This window comes from Phaseolus vulgaris, chromosome 8 (genome assembly GCF_000499845.2).
Source record: "Phaseolus vulgaris cultivar G19833 chromosome 8, P. vulgaris v2.0, whole genome shotgun sequence".
Classification (NCBI taxonomy): domain Eukaryota; kingdom Viridiplantae; phylum Streptophyta; class Magnoliopsida; order Fabales; family Fabaceae; genus Phaseolus; species Phaseolus vulgaris.
Genome location: NC_023752.2, coordinates 8015351 through 8028271, shown reverse-complemented (window position 1 = coordinate 8028271; position 12921 = coordinate 8015351). Strand labels below are relative to the sequence as shown.

The window sequence follows — 12921 nt, the reverse complement described above, 5'->3', positions numbered from 1 at the left end:
TATAACTTTATTTATTATTTAACTACTAATATGTACCAAGACTATTCTACTATCTATAATAAAAACATTAAATAAAAAAAATTTAGTATTTTGAAAGCATTAAATTCGTTCTTATATATAAAATTGTTTTATAAATTTCTATATATAAAAAATTCAATTTAATTAGTAACATAAAAAATTAAATTTGCTGATATTTTGTGTTAATTATTTAAAATTAAATTTTCTGACAGCTTTTGTGTTATTTATTCAAAATTAAATTAAAAATAATTGGGATACATACATAATCTATTTTTTCACTTAATTATATTTTTATCTAAGTAATTCTTGTGTGAAAACACACATCCTCTTCCCATTCTGTTTGAGAATTTTTCTTATTAATTTATGGTGTTTATTATCTCTTAACTTAAAATGATAAATATTAAAAATATTTTAGTAAAAACAATGAATACTATAAATAATATAACATAGATACATTGAATGCTAACACTAAGATGATGTTCTTGAAGATTTATAAATTGAATGTTTTTCAGAAGAGACAATTTATTTGGATAAAGTTATTGTCAACTGTAAAAGTATTTTATCCATAATTCAATATCATATGTAAGTTAAATAATTTTGTATTATTTTTAAATGCATAAGTTTTTGTGTGTGTTATGTTAAATTGAAATTGAAATTGTAGCATGAGAATTCACAATTAAGTTTTGTATAAATTTTATTATAAAAAAAAAGTTATTTTGAGGATTGGTTTGTATAATGCAAGGAATGTGCATGGTTGTTTGGGTGGTAAGCAAAAAGAAAGGAAAAGGCGGTGATGATTGGATGACAGATAAGTTGTGGTATAAAAGATGGAAATGACAAACAAACACAATCACACCTACGTCATATTCCAACTTCCAAACGCGTTTTCATTCCTTTCATTTCACTTTCTTATGCTTAATTAATACAAAACATCACTTACTTTTTTAAAATCCTTTATATATATATACTAAAATCAATACTTCAATTTTTTTTTTATATATATATATATATTCCATTCATATAAGTTTCTAAAATCAAATAATATATATATATATATATGTATAGAAATAAATTTTCAAAATTGAAGCATATACTCTTCTATTCTTATTATTTATGAGACTTTTTCAACACGGTAATGTAATTGGTTCATTTTATGTTATACTATACTATACTCACATTTAAGTAAAAAAAATGTAAGCTAACATAAATGAATAAACTATAGAAAATAATATTCAATTATTTAACATATTCATTTAAATCAAGTAAAACATTATTAAGATTTATGTTTTATTTGGATAAGGGTGAAAGTAAAAAAGAAAACAAAATAGGAGAATGTGAGTGGAAAATTATGATGTTTAGATAAGCAAAGTTTCGTTTGATAGTGAGTATATTTTGATGGAAATGGTAGATGATATGATTGATGTAAAATGTCATAAAAAATTAATTGTGTTATTTATTAATTGAGCAAAATACATTTGTTATGATTGAGAAAGAATTGAATTGAAATAAAGATAAATACTTAGATATTTATACCTATATTTATAGAATTGAGTTTGAAATAAAGATAATATTTATAATTAAAGTATATATATTTATGTAATTATTGTTATTTGAAATTTGTAATTAAAGAAAAATTGCAATTTTTAAATATTTTTAATTATGCAATTATTATCAATTAAAGATAAATAAATATCATATTATACAATCTAGTAGATATATCTCAATCCGATTTGCAATACACACAAATAAGTAGTCTATAATTTTAAATTTATATGGATGTGCTAGAATAACTAATGGAGATGTATGAAGAACTTACCTAATCCTTTTAAATTACACAATCAGAAAGCTTTTTTAATTTTCAAATTATACAACATGAATTTTTTATTTTTTATTTTTATAAAAAACTTTCAAATTACACAATTTTAAAGTTACTTTTTTATGTTTTAATTATACAATCTAGAAGCTTTTTTTACTTATAAATTATTAATTTGGAAGTAATTCTTTTACATGAAAACTTACAATTTAAAAAATATTTTTTTTCATAAATAAACTTCTAAATGGTATAATTTAAAAATATTTTCCAAAATTCATAATTCATAAATAATTTTTTTAACTTTTAAATTGTGTAATAAAAAAAGAAACACTTAGAAATTATATAATCTAGAGTGTTTTCTTCTTTGAGTTCATTCATAATACAATATATAAACAAAGTAAAAATGATACAGCAATCATAAGGGAGCAGGGGACAATTTGTTGTTTTAACCAACTCATCAAAGACTGTTTTTTCATAACCTCCATATATTATTCTTTCATAATTATAATTTGTTGTATTCCAATCCTAAGTAATATTTATCGGACAGTTTTTTTAAAAAAAATTGTAATTAGTTTTAGGATTATATAATTTAGAAGTTTTTTTTAAAATACATGAAGAAATCTTTTCTAATAAGATATTAGTTTCCAGATTACATAATTCGGAAGTTTTTTTTAAATGTGTGTTTGAATTAAATAATCTGAAAACTACTCTTAAATCAAAAATTCTAGATTATATAATCTAGAATATCACTTTTTAAAAATATATTTTGGATTACATAATCCGTAAGCTATTTCCGAACTGAAGATTAACTTTTGAATTATGTAATACAGAATATGAGAGTGACACAAAAAGGATAAAAATATATTTTTATATTTTATATGGGATGACAAAAAAATATATGGATGTGCAGGAAGAAATAGTCCTCATGAAATTGCACATGGAAGCTAAAGAAATAAGGCCGACTCTCCCTCTACCCAATCATGTAAAAATACCCAAAATGCCCTTAACAAAATTTGCGAAAATATGAAAATGCCCTTAATGAAATTAAAATTAGGTTAAGGGAGAGATTTGCACCCAATCACAACACCCTTTCGTTTTCACGCAGTAGCAGCCGCCACCACTGCCACCTTCGTTTTCGCATTGAACGCAGCGGGCAACGTCGTCTTGTCATTCTTCTGTTCGCATTTCTCCTTTGAGGCAGCTGTATCCATTGATAATGTTGGAAAAAAAATATCACTTAGCTTTCGAATATAAAAATCCATAAGTCAAAAAATATACTTCCGCATGCCCACATCCAGAACACAATTAACTATTCCGGATATGTACATATGGAATTCAAACCCAATTCCAGATATTTGTAACGCATTTGTCTACAAGGACATAATGGGATTTTAAAAAGTGTGTCGGGTGGAGGAAGGAATTGATTAGGTGCAGGAAGTAATTACTAAGAAATAAATGGGGGAACTCTAATTACTTGGACTGGATTTGATATGTGCTCTAAACAACAATAGTCCAATTGTCAAATATTTAAATATCCCACTACACAACAATTTTGAATGTTCCTTTTCTTCGTTCTTCGTTAGAACACAACTACATTTTAAAATTATCTATATTTTTTTATAAATAAAATTCATTCCATACACCACAAGACTCCTAAATACTATACAAACATCCTCTTTATTTTTTATCTTCTTAATTTTATGTTACAAGCACCTTTTCAAATTATAAATCACTCTCTCAATACTAAATAAATAATATATTTTCGACTATTTTTTTTTTCAGAATTTTAATTTCATATTTAATTATAAAAAATAGAATATCAATCAAAATACTATTATTAAGCATTAACATACCAATTTTATTAAGATATAATATCGAAAACAGTTGTAAACACCAATAATATTAATAATGATTGAAATACCTTATATTTTTATTTGAGAAAAAATTAGAACAATAAATGACGTTATTAAAGTATATTTTGCTGGCATTACATTAAATTTACATTGGTAGACATTATCCAAACTTAATCTAAATAAGAATATCAATAGAATCCAATCTTAATTATGTGATCTTCATGTTTAGTTCTAATATTACAAAATTAACTTATTTTTTTAACACTCAAAAGTTGAAAAACCAAGAATCGAGTCAATCAAAATTGTGAATGAGGAAGATTCTTCTTTCGATCTTCTTTCTAAAGAGTTTTTTTTATATAAATTATTAACAAATTTAATATTGTTAACTAAATTAATTCATATTTTTCAATTTAAAATTATAATTAATTTTAAATCTAAATTAACTTTATAAAATCTAAATCTGTATTTAAATAAACTTTAAGTTTAACACAGTTTAAAAAAAAAAGAATTGACTCAAACTTTCCATTCATTTATGAAATGTATATGTATAGTTGAGTAATTCTCAACATTTAAAATATTTAAAAATCAAGATGGTTGCATCTATCAAATTGTACGGGAAAAAGTATATTACTGAATCAAATTCTTATGAGATATTTCATAACATCCTAAGCAATTTATTTTGGTTTTTATTATTCATGGAATTTTCATATGAAAAACTTGGATTTGCTTTTTGATTTTGGCATTGGTTCTTTGCTTTTGTTGTGAAGCAAAAGGCAGAGTGTGTTATAAAAAAGGGTTTTACTCGAATCATATCCCTTTCTTGCACCAAAGACTAGTTAAACTTCAACTTTTAAAAGGGATAACAAACACAATTTTCGTTTGAAGCTCAAGCAAGTTAGTTTCAAACATGAAATAAAAATATAGATAACAGGTAATCTAGATTTGAGATAAAAATAATTAACATGAAATACAAATTCATAAACAATCATATATACATTTGACAATTTAAAAAAAGTATAAAATGAAAGTTAGAATATAAAAAGAGAATACTAGTAAAAGATAAATAATAATTTAATTTTTTAAAGTAAAAAAGAAAAAGTTTAAATGTCTCAATAATAAAAAATATTAATTGGAAATCATAATAAATATGATTTTATCATTGTGCTACTTTCCCAAAAAGAAAATATGATCAAACATGTTTTCATACTCAAAATTTAAAATTTACATTATTTTTTTATATAGTTTTACTACATAAGTGATTATTTAAAAAGTTATTAATGGGAATAAAATAAACTATAAAAAACTAATAACTATTTATCATTATTTTATATAATAAAATAATAATAATTATTAATATTATTGTACTGGTACGACCGGATGACTTGCCAAGTCAGCCAACACTCGGCCCATGCCGCCACACGAACGATAAAGGGGCGACCGCTCCGCACATGTGGCCGATCGGTCCATATCGCTCAAGTCGAAGGTTGACCAGATTAGTAAGGCTAATCTACAGTTAAGGGTGGCTTAACACAACCCTAAACGCAAACCAACTCCCTTAATCTGGCCCAACAACAAAGACTCATTAAAGTAATATAAATAACACGCATTTTAAGGAGAAAGGTACGTCATTATCTATAGTATTCTGACAACCGAGTACCGATATCCCACTGATTTGAGCGTTGGAGTACCTTCTGCAGGTACCCTCTCCGCCCGAGAAGTAGGACAATCGAGGGAAGGGAAGCACAACCAGGAGGGCGAACGCATAGAGGAGCATCGAGCGTGTGGAATCGACCGAACACAGGAGTTGAAGTAATCGTTCTCTAGGCCCCAAACCCATTCGAAAATAATTATTATGTTTTAAATATGTAAAGTCACGAAGTGTTTTATTTTTTACTAATCATTAATAAATATAATATTAAGTATAAATAATAAGTTTTACATATTAATCATCATTATTGTATATTTTATGTTATACTATATTATATACTCATTCACATTTCTGTTTGTACTATTGAAATTGTTCTTGGAATTATATTTATTAATATTTAAAATTATTTAACTAAAATGTTAAGAAGAATAAGACATTTACAGGCAATAATAATTTTGATTAATTTTTTTAAAATCAAATACATTTAAGTTCATAAAGATACAAAAACTAATATTAGTAATCACTTTTTAACACAATTATAATATTATCAGTTCACTAAAAAATATCAAAACTTAGAGCAGAAATTTGTTAATTAATCTAAATTCGATTATATGTAAATTTCGCCCAACTAAATTTGCATTCATTGTTAATTCTCTCATGTTACATTTTCATTTATACATTAAAAATTAGTAGAAATTAAAATTACCTCCACAAGTATTAGTGTCATTTAGAAAATATATATTCATGAGTATTTTTAGTATAAGAAAAAGTTAAAAGGAAAAGTAAGTGAAATATTTTTCTGATAAATTTTAACCTTTTATTAAGTATTTAAAAAGTTAGGTTAAATAATTTATTCCTTAGTTTTAAAAAATATGAAGAGAGGAGAAGGAAGAGACAATAGAGCAATTGCTTGGACTTGGGAGATTCCGACCCAACATAGGTTATGATGGATGATTTGGTGATGAATCCTTGAGGACAGGTGTCACCTTCTCGGGAGTGTTGCACGCAGCACAGCACAGCACACGAGCTAAACTCTTCCCTCGCGCATTGCGTTGTGGATGGTTTAGGACATTTCACAAACACCTTCACTCCAATCTCATTTTCCATCTCCATCACTATAAATCCCATCCTTCTCTTCATCCCTCCCTTCCTCTGCTAACCTTCGTTTCTCTTCGGCTCCACCATCTCTCTCTCTCTCTCTCTAACCTTCCATTCACCATGGATTCAGTTTCAGTGTTAAACCCTAAACTCGCTCATTGCAATTTCTCTCTCCCATTCAACAAGTCTCCCCGTACCTTCAACTTCCACCCCTTACTCAAACCTCGCGCTCTTAACGCCGCTCCCCCTAACGCCCTCGCCGCCTCCTTCCTTACCATCCACCGCCGGAAACCGTCAACCGTCGCTTTCACCGCTTCTCACCAAGATTCGGTAAGACGCAAAAGCGAATTAGTTCGTTAGTTAGTTAGTTAGTTACAGCGGAAGTGTATATTGATTTGTGATTTGAATTGGTGAACTGTGTAGGAACACGGGGAGATCGAAGTGGAGAAGGAGCGTGATGTTATTGCGGGCTCTGAGGAGTCGCAGAAGGCGTGGAAGCAGGCGCTGGAAACTTTCAAGGAACAGGCGGAGAGGTTGCAGGGCGTTTCTCAGGACGCTTATAAGTTGTACTCGGAGAAGGCCAGTGTCATTCTGAAGGAAACCACGGAGCAGCTGACTGTGCTGGCGGATAAGACCAAGCACGAGCTGAGCACCGCCGCGAAGGAGATCACCGACGAAGGGAAGGAGTATTTGTCCTCGGCGGCAGAGAGTTCGCCGGAGGTGAAGGACATTGTGGAGACGTTCACCACGCCGTCTGATGATATCCAGAAGTTGTCTGGACTGAGGGACTTCTATGTTGGCCTGCCGTATGGTATGAATAATTATGTGTTTTTGCATGGTTGAGTTTGTGGGGAGCATGTTGAGAGAGGTCATGATTCCTTGATATAAATTTGTTTGTTGGAAAAACGCCTTAATTGTGGTCACCCGGGTAGTCTGACTCAATTGTGCCAAGGTCTTGAACAGGATTACCTACAAAGGGCCTGGCTAGAAAGCTGGTGTGAAATGTTGTAATGTGTTGTCGTCGACACATCAGCTCGTTTAAGTAGTGCTTATAAAGCTTAGGCAATTCTTACTGTACAAGTTGAATTTGTGTGGTTAAGTTAGGTTAGTTCTTAGCTCAAATTCAAAGATTTTTTTCATAGGGGGACTTGCAGAACGAAGGTGAAGCACTCCCATACTCAAGTTAGCGTAAACTTGACGGGAGTAAGTGAGGAAGAGGAAGAACATATTATGGAAAATCCTGTTTAGGACAAGCACTTTTTATGAGAGGTGAAAGCTAGTTGTCAAGCTGTTACAATATAAGCTACTTTTTATCATTGTACTAGTGAATGGTGAAGCTAGATTTTCATTTCTTGAGTTCAAATTTGTTAAGATTTTAGAACATAATTCTTACCCAGTATTACACTGCTCATATATTATAGATAACTTAGTCACGTTCTCACTTATTAGGAGGGATGGAAGCTAATGAGGATTAGAATTGATAGTTGATATGAATTAGCCTTTGATAGGAGTTGTATGTGTGTTGATAATGACTGGTGTTAATGATCATTATCCTGTAATAAAACTACAGACATATTATCCATTCTTCACACAGGGACTGATGCTGGAATCTTTTTAGATGTTGGGATGATTTAAGGGCCTGGTTTATGGGCCTCGGGTCTCAATATCAGTTCCCTATAGATGTAATCTCATTAAATACCACTCTAGGCTCCCAGGTTCCAGACACGACACCCACTATCACCCAAAAAATCTCATTAAATAATTATATGAATTCTACTATGTTCACTGGGGATATTTATCATCCTGTTTCCCCTCCGTACTTTGTTTAATATTTTTGTCGTATTCGTGTTCTTGTAGGTTTGCTGCTTTCTCTTGGTGGCTTCCTTTACTTTATGGTAACAGGCAGTGTTTCAGCCATAAGGTTTGGGGTGATTTTAGGTGGTGCCCTCCTTGCTTTAAGCATTTTAAGTCTGAAATCATATAAAAAAGGACGCGCCTCTCCTCTTGCTTTGAAGGGCCAAGCTGGTGAGATCGCATGCTTCTTATTTAACTTGTCTCAGAACTGTTGCATAATTTAGGGATGGTATTTAAAAGTTGCCTACATTAAGTCCAGACTAGTTAAGTTATGATGCATTGTGCGCATCCATTAAAGGGGGGAAAAACTTTCCTAATGCCTACTTTTTTGCATCCATAAGACTTGAACAAGAGACTATTTGCTCTGATTTGTTTTTTGTTTACAGTATTTTAAATACTAAACAAATTGTAGTCAAATATGTTATAATTAAAGAAATAAAACATTCTTTACACTTTTAATGATGAAATTATGTTTCCATATTTATGGATTAACTGGTATTGGATTGTTCCAATTTAATCAACGGTTTCAATTTTGAGTGTAGATATAGTATATTTTTTTTAATTGGCAGGTGTAGATATAGTATTTTTATTAATCGGCAAAGTGAAGATATAGTATGTTAAATACTTGGAGAAAGAACTTTGCCAACTATTCGAGTGGGATTGTTTCCATAGAGTATACATGTGGTCTTATAGTTTAAAAACACACACATAAACTTTTTCTTGTCAAAATCTAATTAAGTTCATTAATTTCAGACTAGCTATGCATTTAATCTTTTCAATTGTGTATTTGTTTGTTTCTCTATCTTGAAGCTTATTTTAACTTGCTGGACTTGCAGCTATAGCAAGTATACTGTTTCTGCGGGAGATAAGCGCAATAGGCAAAGTAAGGCATTCATTACATTGAGCATTTATCAAGCTTAATTTAACTTTCATGCAAATAAAAGTAATATTAGTTTCAAACATTTGATAGTTTCACATTCTTTTCTTTTTGCCAGGGATCATCTTATTTCACTGCCTTGATCAGGTTCTTGAAACATCATTATTATTTTACTTACATGTGAACTTTTTTTGGTCTTCATTTAGGAGTTAATCGTTACGTTAATTGGAGATAATCTTAGTAACTTGCTGCTATTTCATTTTTAACACAAACTAGACGGTTGGACTAAAAGCAGATTTTATTAATGCTATGAACGGTGAGGTGTTGGATGACATTTAGTTTGATCCAACAAATGATTGTTAAATTGGAAATTCGGAATGCTGGAATATTGCAATTCTGCCAGAAGCGTTAAAATACAATGGTTCTTGTAAATGACCCAAATGGAAAACTTACATGAAGTTTCAATTAAACTGAAAAAGTGGATTGGAAATGGAATATCATTTGGCTTATACTCAATCTTTGTTCAATGCTTTTGATCTTTCTATTAATACTTCGTTATGTAACGACTTTGTTTCACATCTGCAGTGGTGCAGTTGCGGCATTTTATATCTATAGAATAGTACTGGAACGTAATCAACAAAATGGCTCAAACTTGGAAACTGAACCAGGAAACTAGTTCTACGATGAGGTCAGCCTTTTAAATTCGTAGACACTATTTTAATCCAAAATGCTTTCAGGTGAATATTTAAGAGAAGTCGTGTCTTTCAACATATGCTCGTTTCTTTGTACTTATAATCTATTCCTATTTGCCACTCAGTGTAAAAAGTTGAAGATCGGGCGTGAAGATCAGCAAAATATTGAAGATCTACTTGAAGATGGTCAGAATAAATTTTGGTGATCATTTTTTACATGGTTTATCACGGGCTGGGTCATCAAGACTAAAAGACCCACTGCTTTGGGTTATGGTTTCATACGTTGAAAAATGGAGCTTGGAGAACGTGGATACAATTTCACCTGTAGTTTCTTGTTTAGTTGTGAATTTTGTGGAAAATTACTAATATGATATTATGAGTAACCTCTGAGGTGGGATATTACTAAAATCTAGATATATCTTTGCCGATATCTCCTTCATCTCTCTAATCTCCTGTAAGCTGCATATGGTTAGCTTCGAGAGTGTAACCTTGAACGGTTACAGATGCTAATATACTTTAGATGTGTTTGGATGATGCAGAAAGTTTTCAATTTAGGTTCTTTTTTGCTGACCAAATTGCTTTTAACGCCTGAACAATACTTCTAGATTTTTGTCTTATTTTTTTATCTTTTCGACTTTTTCTATTTCTTTTAAAGTGAAGTAGTTTAATTTTCCATTAACCAAAAATAATACATATTTATTTGACAAAAAGTTGAGAAAGGTACTTTTTTAGAAGAGAAAATAGTTTTTTCCCCTCATACTCTCATTTCTCTACCTATTATATCCTCTAATTCTCCGAGTTTTTTAGAACTTTTTAAACAAAAGAAAAACTGTCAAACAATTTCCAAGTTTAACTTTAAAATAGTTTTTTATGTTTTTTCAGAACACTTTGCTTTTTGTTTCTATAATTTTTTGAATAGGTAATTCTTGTTTATATAAAATTTTGGCTATATATTTAGTCTTTTGAGATTGAATAATTTTGATCTACGGATAATATGTTAATAATAAACAAAATCAAGGGATAATAAGTGTTAAATATTGATGTTATATTAGTAGTGAATTGGAGGACTTAATGTGTAACTGAGAATTTTGAAGTCTTCTTGAAGACATGTCTTTTGTTAAATTATAGTATTTTTTTCACTATTAAAAAAATAATGTAACTGCGAGTTACTATGTGTTCTCAGCGCTATTAGAACATTATTGTCTTAGAAATTTCGAGAATGAAACATGTCTTACTTTTCTGACGCTGTGATGTATAGGGGTGAAAATGTTATCCAAATGTAGTGAAAATATGTGAGATGAAGAATGTTTAGCTTTAATGTATTCGTTGGCAAGACATTTTTTACCAATTTGTGCAGAAAATATATGCATTAAAATGGAGGTCTAGTTGTCTATTATAACAATTCATATCCACTGTGGTGTTTCACTCCAAACTTAATCCTCAACAGGTCAGACTAGGTGAGTTTGTCCGACTATATAATTATCCATTTGAATAAGTTTACATTCCTCCAATTACAACCGGAAACATAATAAATTATTTAATATAATATTAAGATACATAAATGAAACAATAATTATCTATTTAATATTATATTTACGGTACATAAATTAGACAATAACTATTTAATATTATATTCAAGACACATACATAAATTGGTTATAAGTTACTAGCAGTTATAGATTACTCTTATAAAATTCATTTATATCATATGATGACCATTAAATGTTTTTCTTAATGATCTGAGTCCAACAAGACCTATAAATAGGTGATGACTCTCTCAATAAAGGAATACACTAAACTCTATTCTATACTCTTACTCTTAGCTCTTTGTTAAAAATTTATCATCTTTGTACTCCTACTGACCTAAACATCGGAGAGTCTTTGCAGGTAGATCTCTCATTCTCATTGGAGACCAACTGAAAACTCATTCCTCGGAAAACACGCAGTTCTTATCGAGTTACACTTCCCGAAATCATTTTTGATAAGAACATTTGACACTCACTATGAAATTTGGTCAAACTTTTCCAGGATCACTATAGACATCTATACACACGTTCTATTTTCAGTAGAAACAATATGTTTTGATATCATATTAAATTTCAACATAATCAATTAGTTTTAAGCAAATTCATTCAATAAAATATAGAAAATTTTCAAAAACTATATTGTAGTAACGTTATATTTTCAGTAGGAACAATATGTTTTGATATCATATTAAATTTCAACATAATCAATTAGTTTTAAGCAAATTTTTTTCAATAAAATATAGAAAACTTTCAAAAGCTAAATTGTAGTGATCATTGACTAGGACATTCCATTAATACATGAAAAACTCTGATGTTCCAGTTAGAAATAATGGAATGAAAATTGGTTATACATAAATATATGATGTGAAGAATCTTATTATTAAAGACATTTGGATATTTGATCTCTTATACTTAAGTTTATTTTGAACTTAGCTTAATTATGTTCCTCTGCATGCGAATATCAATTTAATGCTAACAAATTATTTGAATGTCTTTTTATAGGAAATAGTCTAAGATTATCTTTTTATTATGGAAGGGTTTGTTCGATCGATATAAGTAAGATAGGATATGATCATTTATTTTGTTTTATTTTAATTTAATGTTTGTTAAATCATTACAATATAATAATTTTTTCTATCGGATTTTTTTATCTACTTATTAATGTGACTTTTATTTGATTGAGTAGCTCACTTAAATATGAATAAGAAATTATAATTTTTTTATCCTTCAATTTTTAATATCGCATAATTAAAGTTTATGGACACATCTAAGCATTTTCACTTATCAGAATTATTGTCTTTATAACTCAAATAATGTTTTTATCATTCGATAATACTTTTTTTCTATGATAAGTTACTTTCGTATCACTGTTGCTTCTCTTTTTATTTTATTCTATAATGTTCTGTTTAGGCTACTTGCTATGTTCTTTATGGAATTGGGTTTTATTTGATTTTGGAAAAAATAGATACTTGATTGTGGATTTACTTTGATTTAGGGAAGAATGACAAATTCATGATTACTTTGAACAAGTGTGCAAGTAGA

At 29.2% G+C, this 12921-nt stretch overlaps 1 protein-coding gene across 1 annotated transcript; it reads left to right on the top strand.

Moving 5' to 3' along the window:
• Positions 1-6228: 6228 nt before the first annotated feature.
• Positions 6229-10428, top strand: LOC137824046 (protein FATTY ACID EXPORT 3, chloroplastic). Its single transcript, XM_068629471.1, has 7 exons — positions 6229-6760; positions 6854-7241; positions 8288-8455; positions 9121-9167; positions 9280-9308; positions 9747-9849; positions 9979-10428. Exons 1-6 carry the CDS (start codon positions 6551-6553, stop codon positions 9835-9837), a joined length of 933 nt encoding a protein of 310 aa, XP_068485572.1. The 5' UTR covers positions 6229-6550; the 3' UTR covers positions 9838-9849; positions 9979-10428.
• Positions 10429-12921: the final 2493 nt, after the last annotated feature.

Coding starts and splice junctions, on each gene's coding strand:
- LOC137824046 (XM_068629471.1), top strand. CDS start 6,551: ATGGATTCAGTTTCAGTGTTAAACCCTAAACTCGCTCATTGCAATTTC. Junction 7,242..8,287: donor CTATGTTGGCCTGCCGTATG/GTATGAATAATT, acceptor GTGTTCTTGTAG/GTTTGCTGCTTTCTCTTGGT. Junction 8,456..9,120: donor TGCTTTGAAGGGCCAAGCTG/GTGAGATCGCAT, acceptor CTGGACTTGCAG/CTATAGCAAGTATACTGTTT.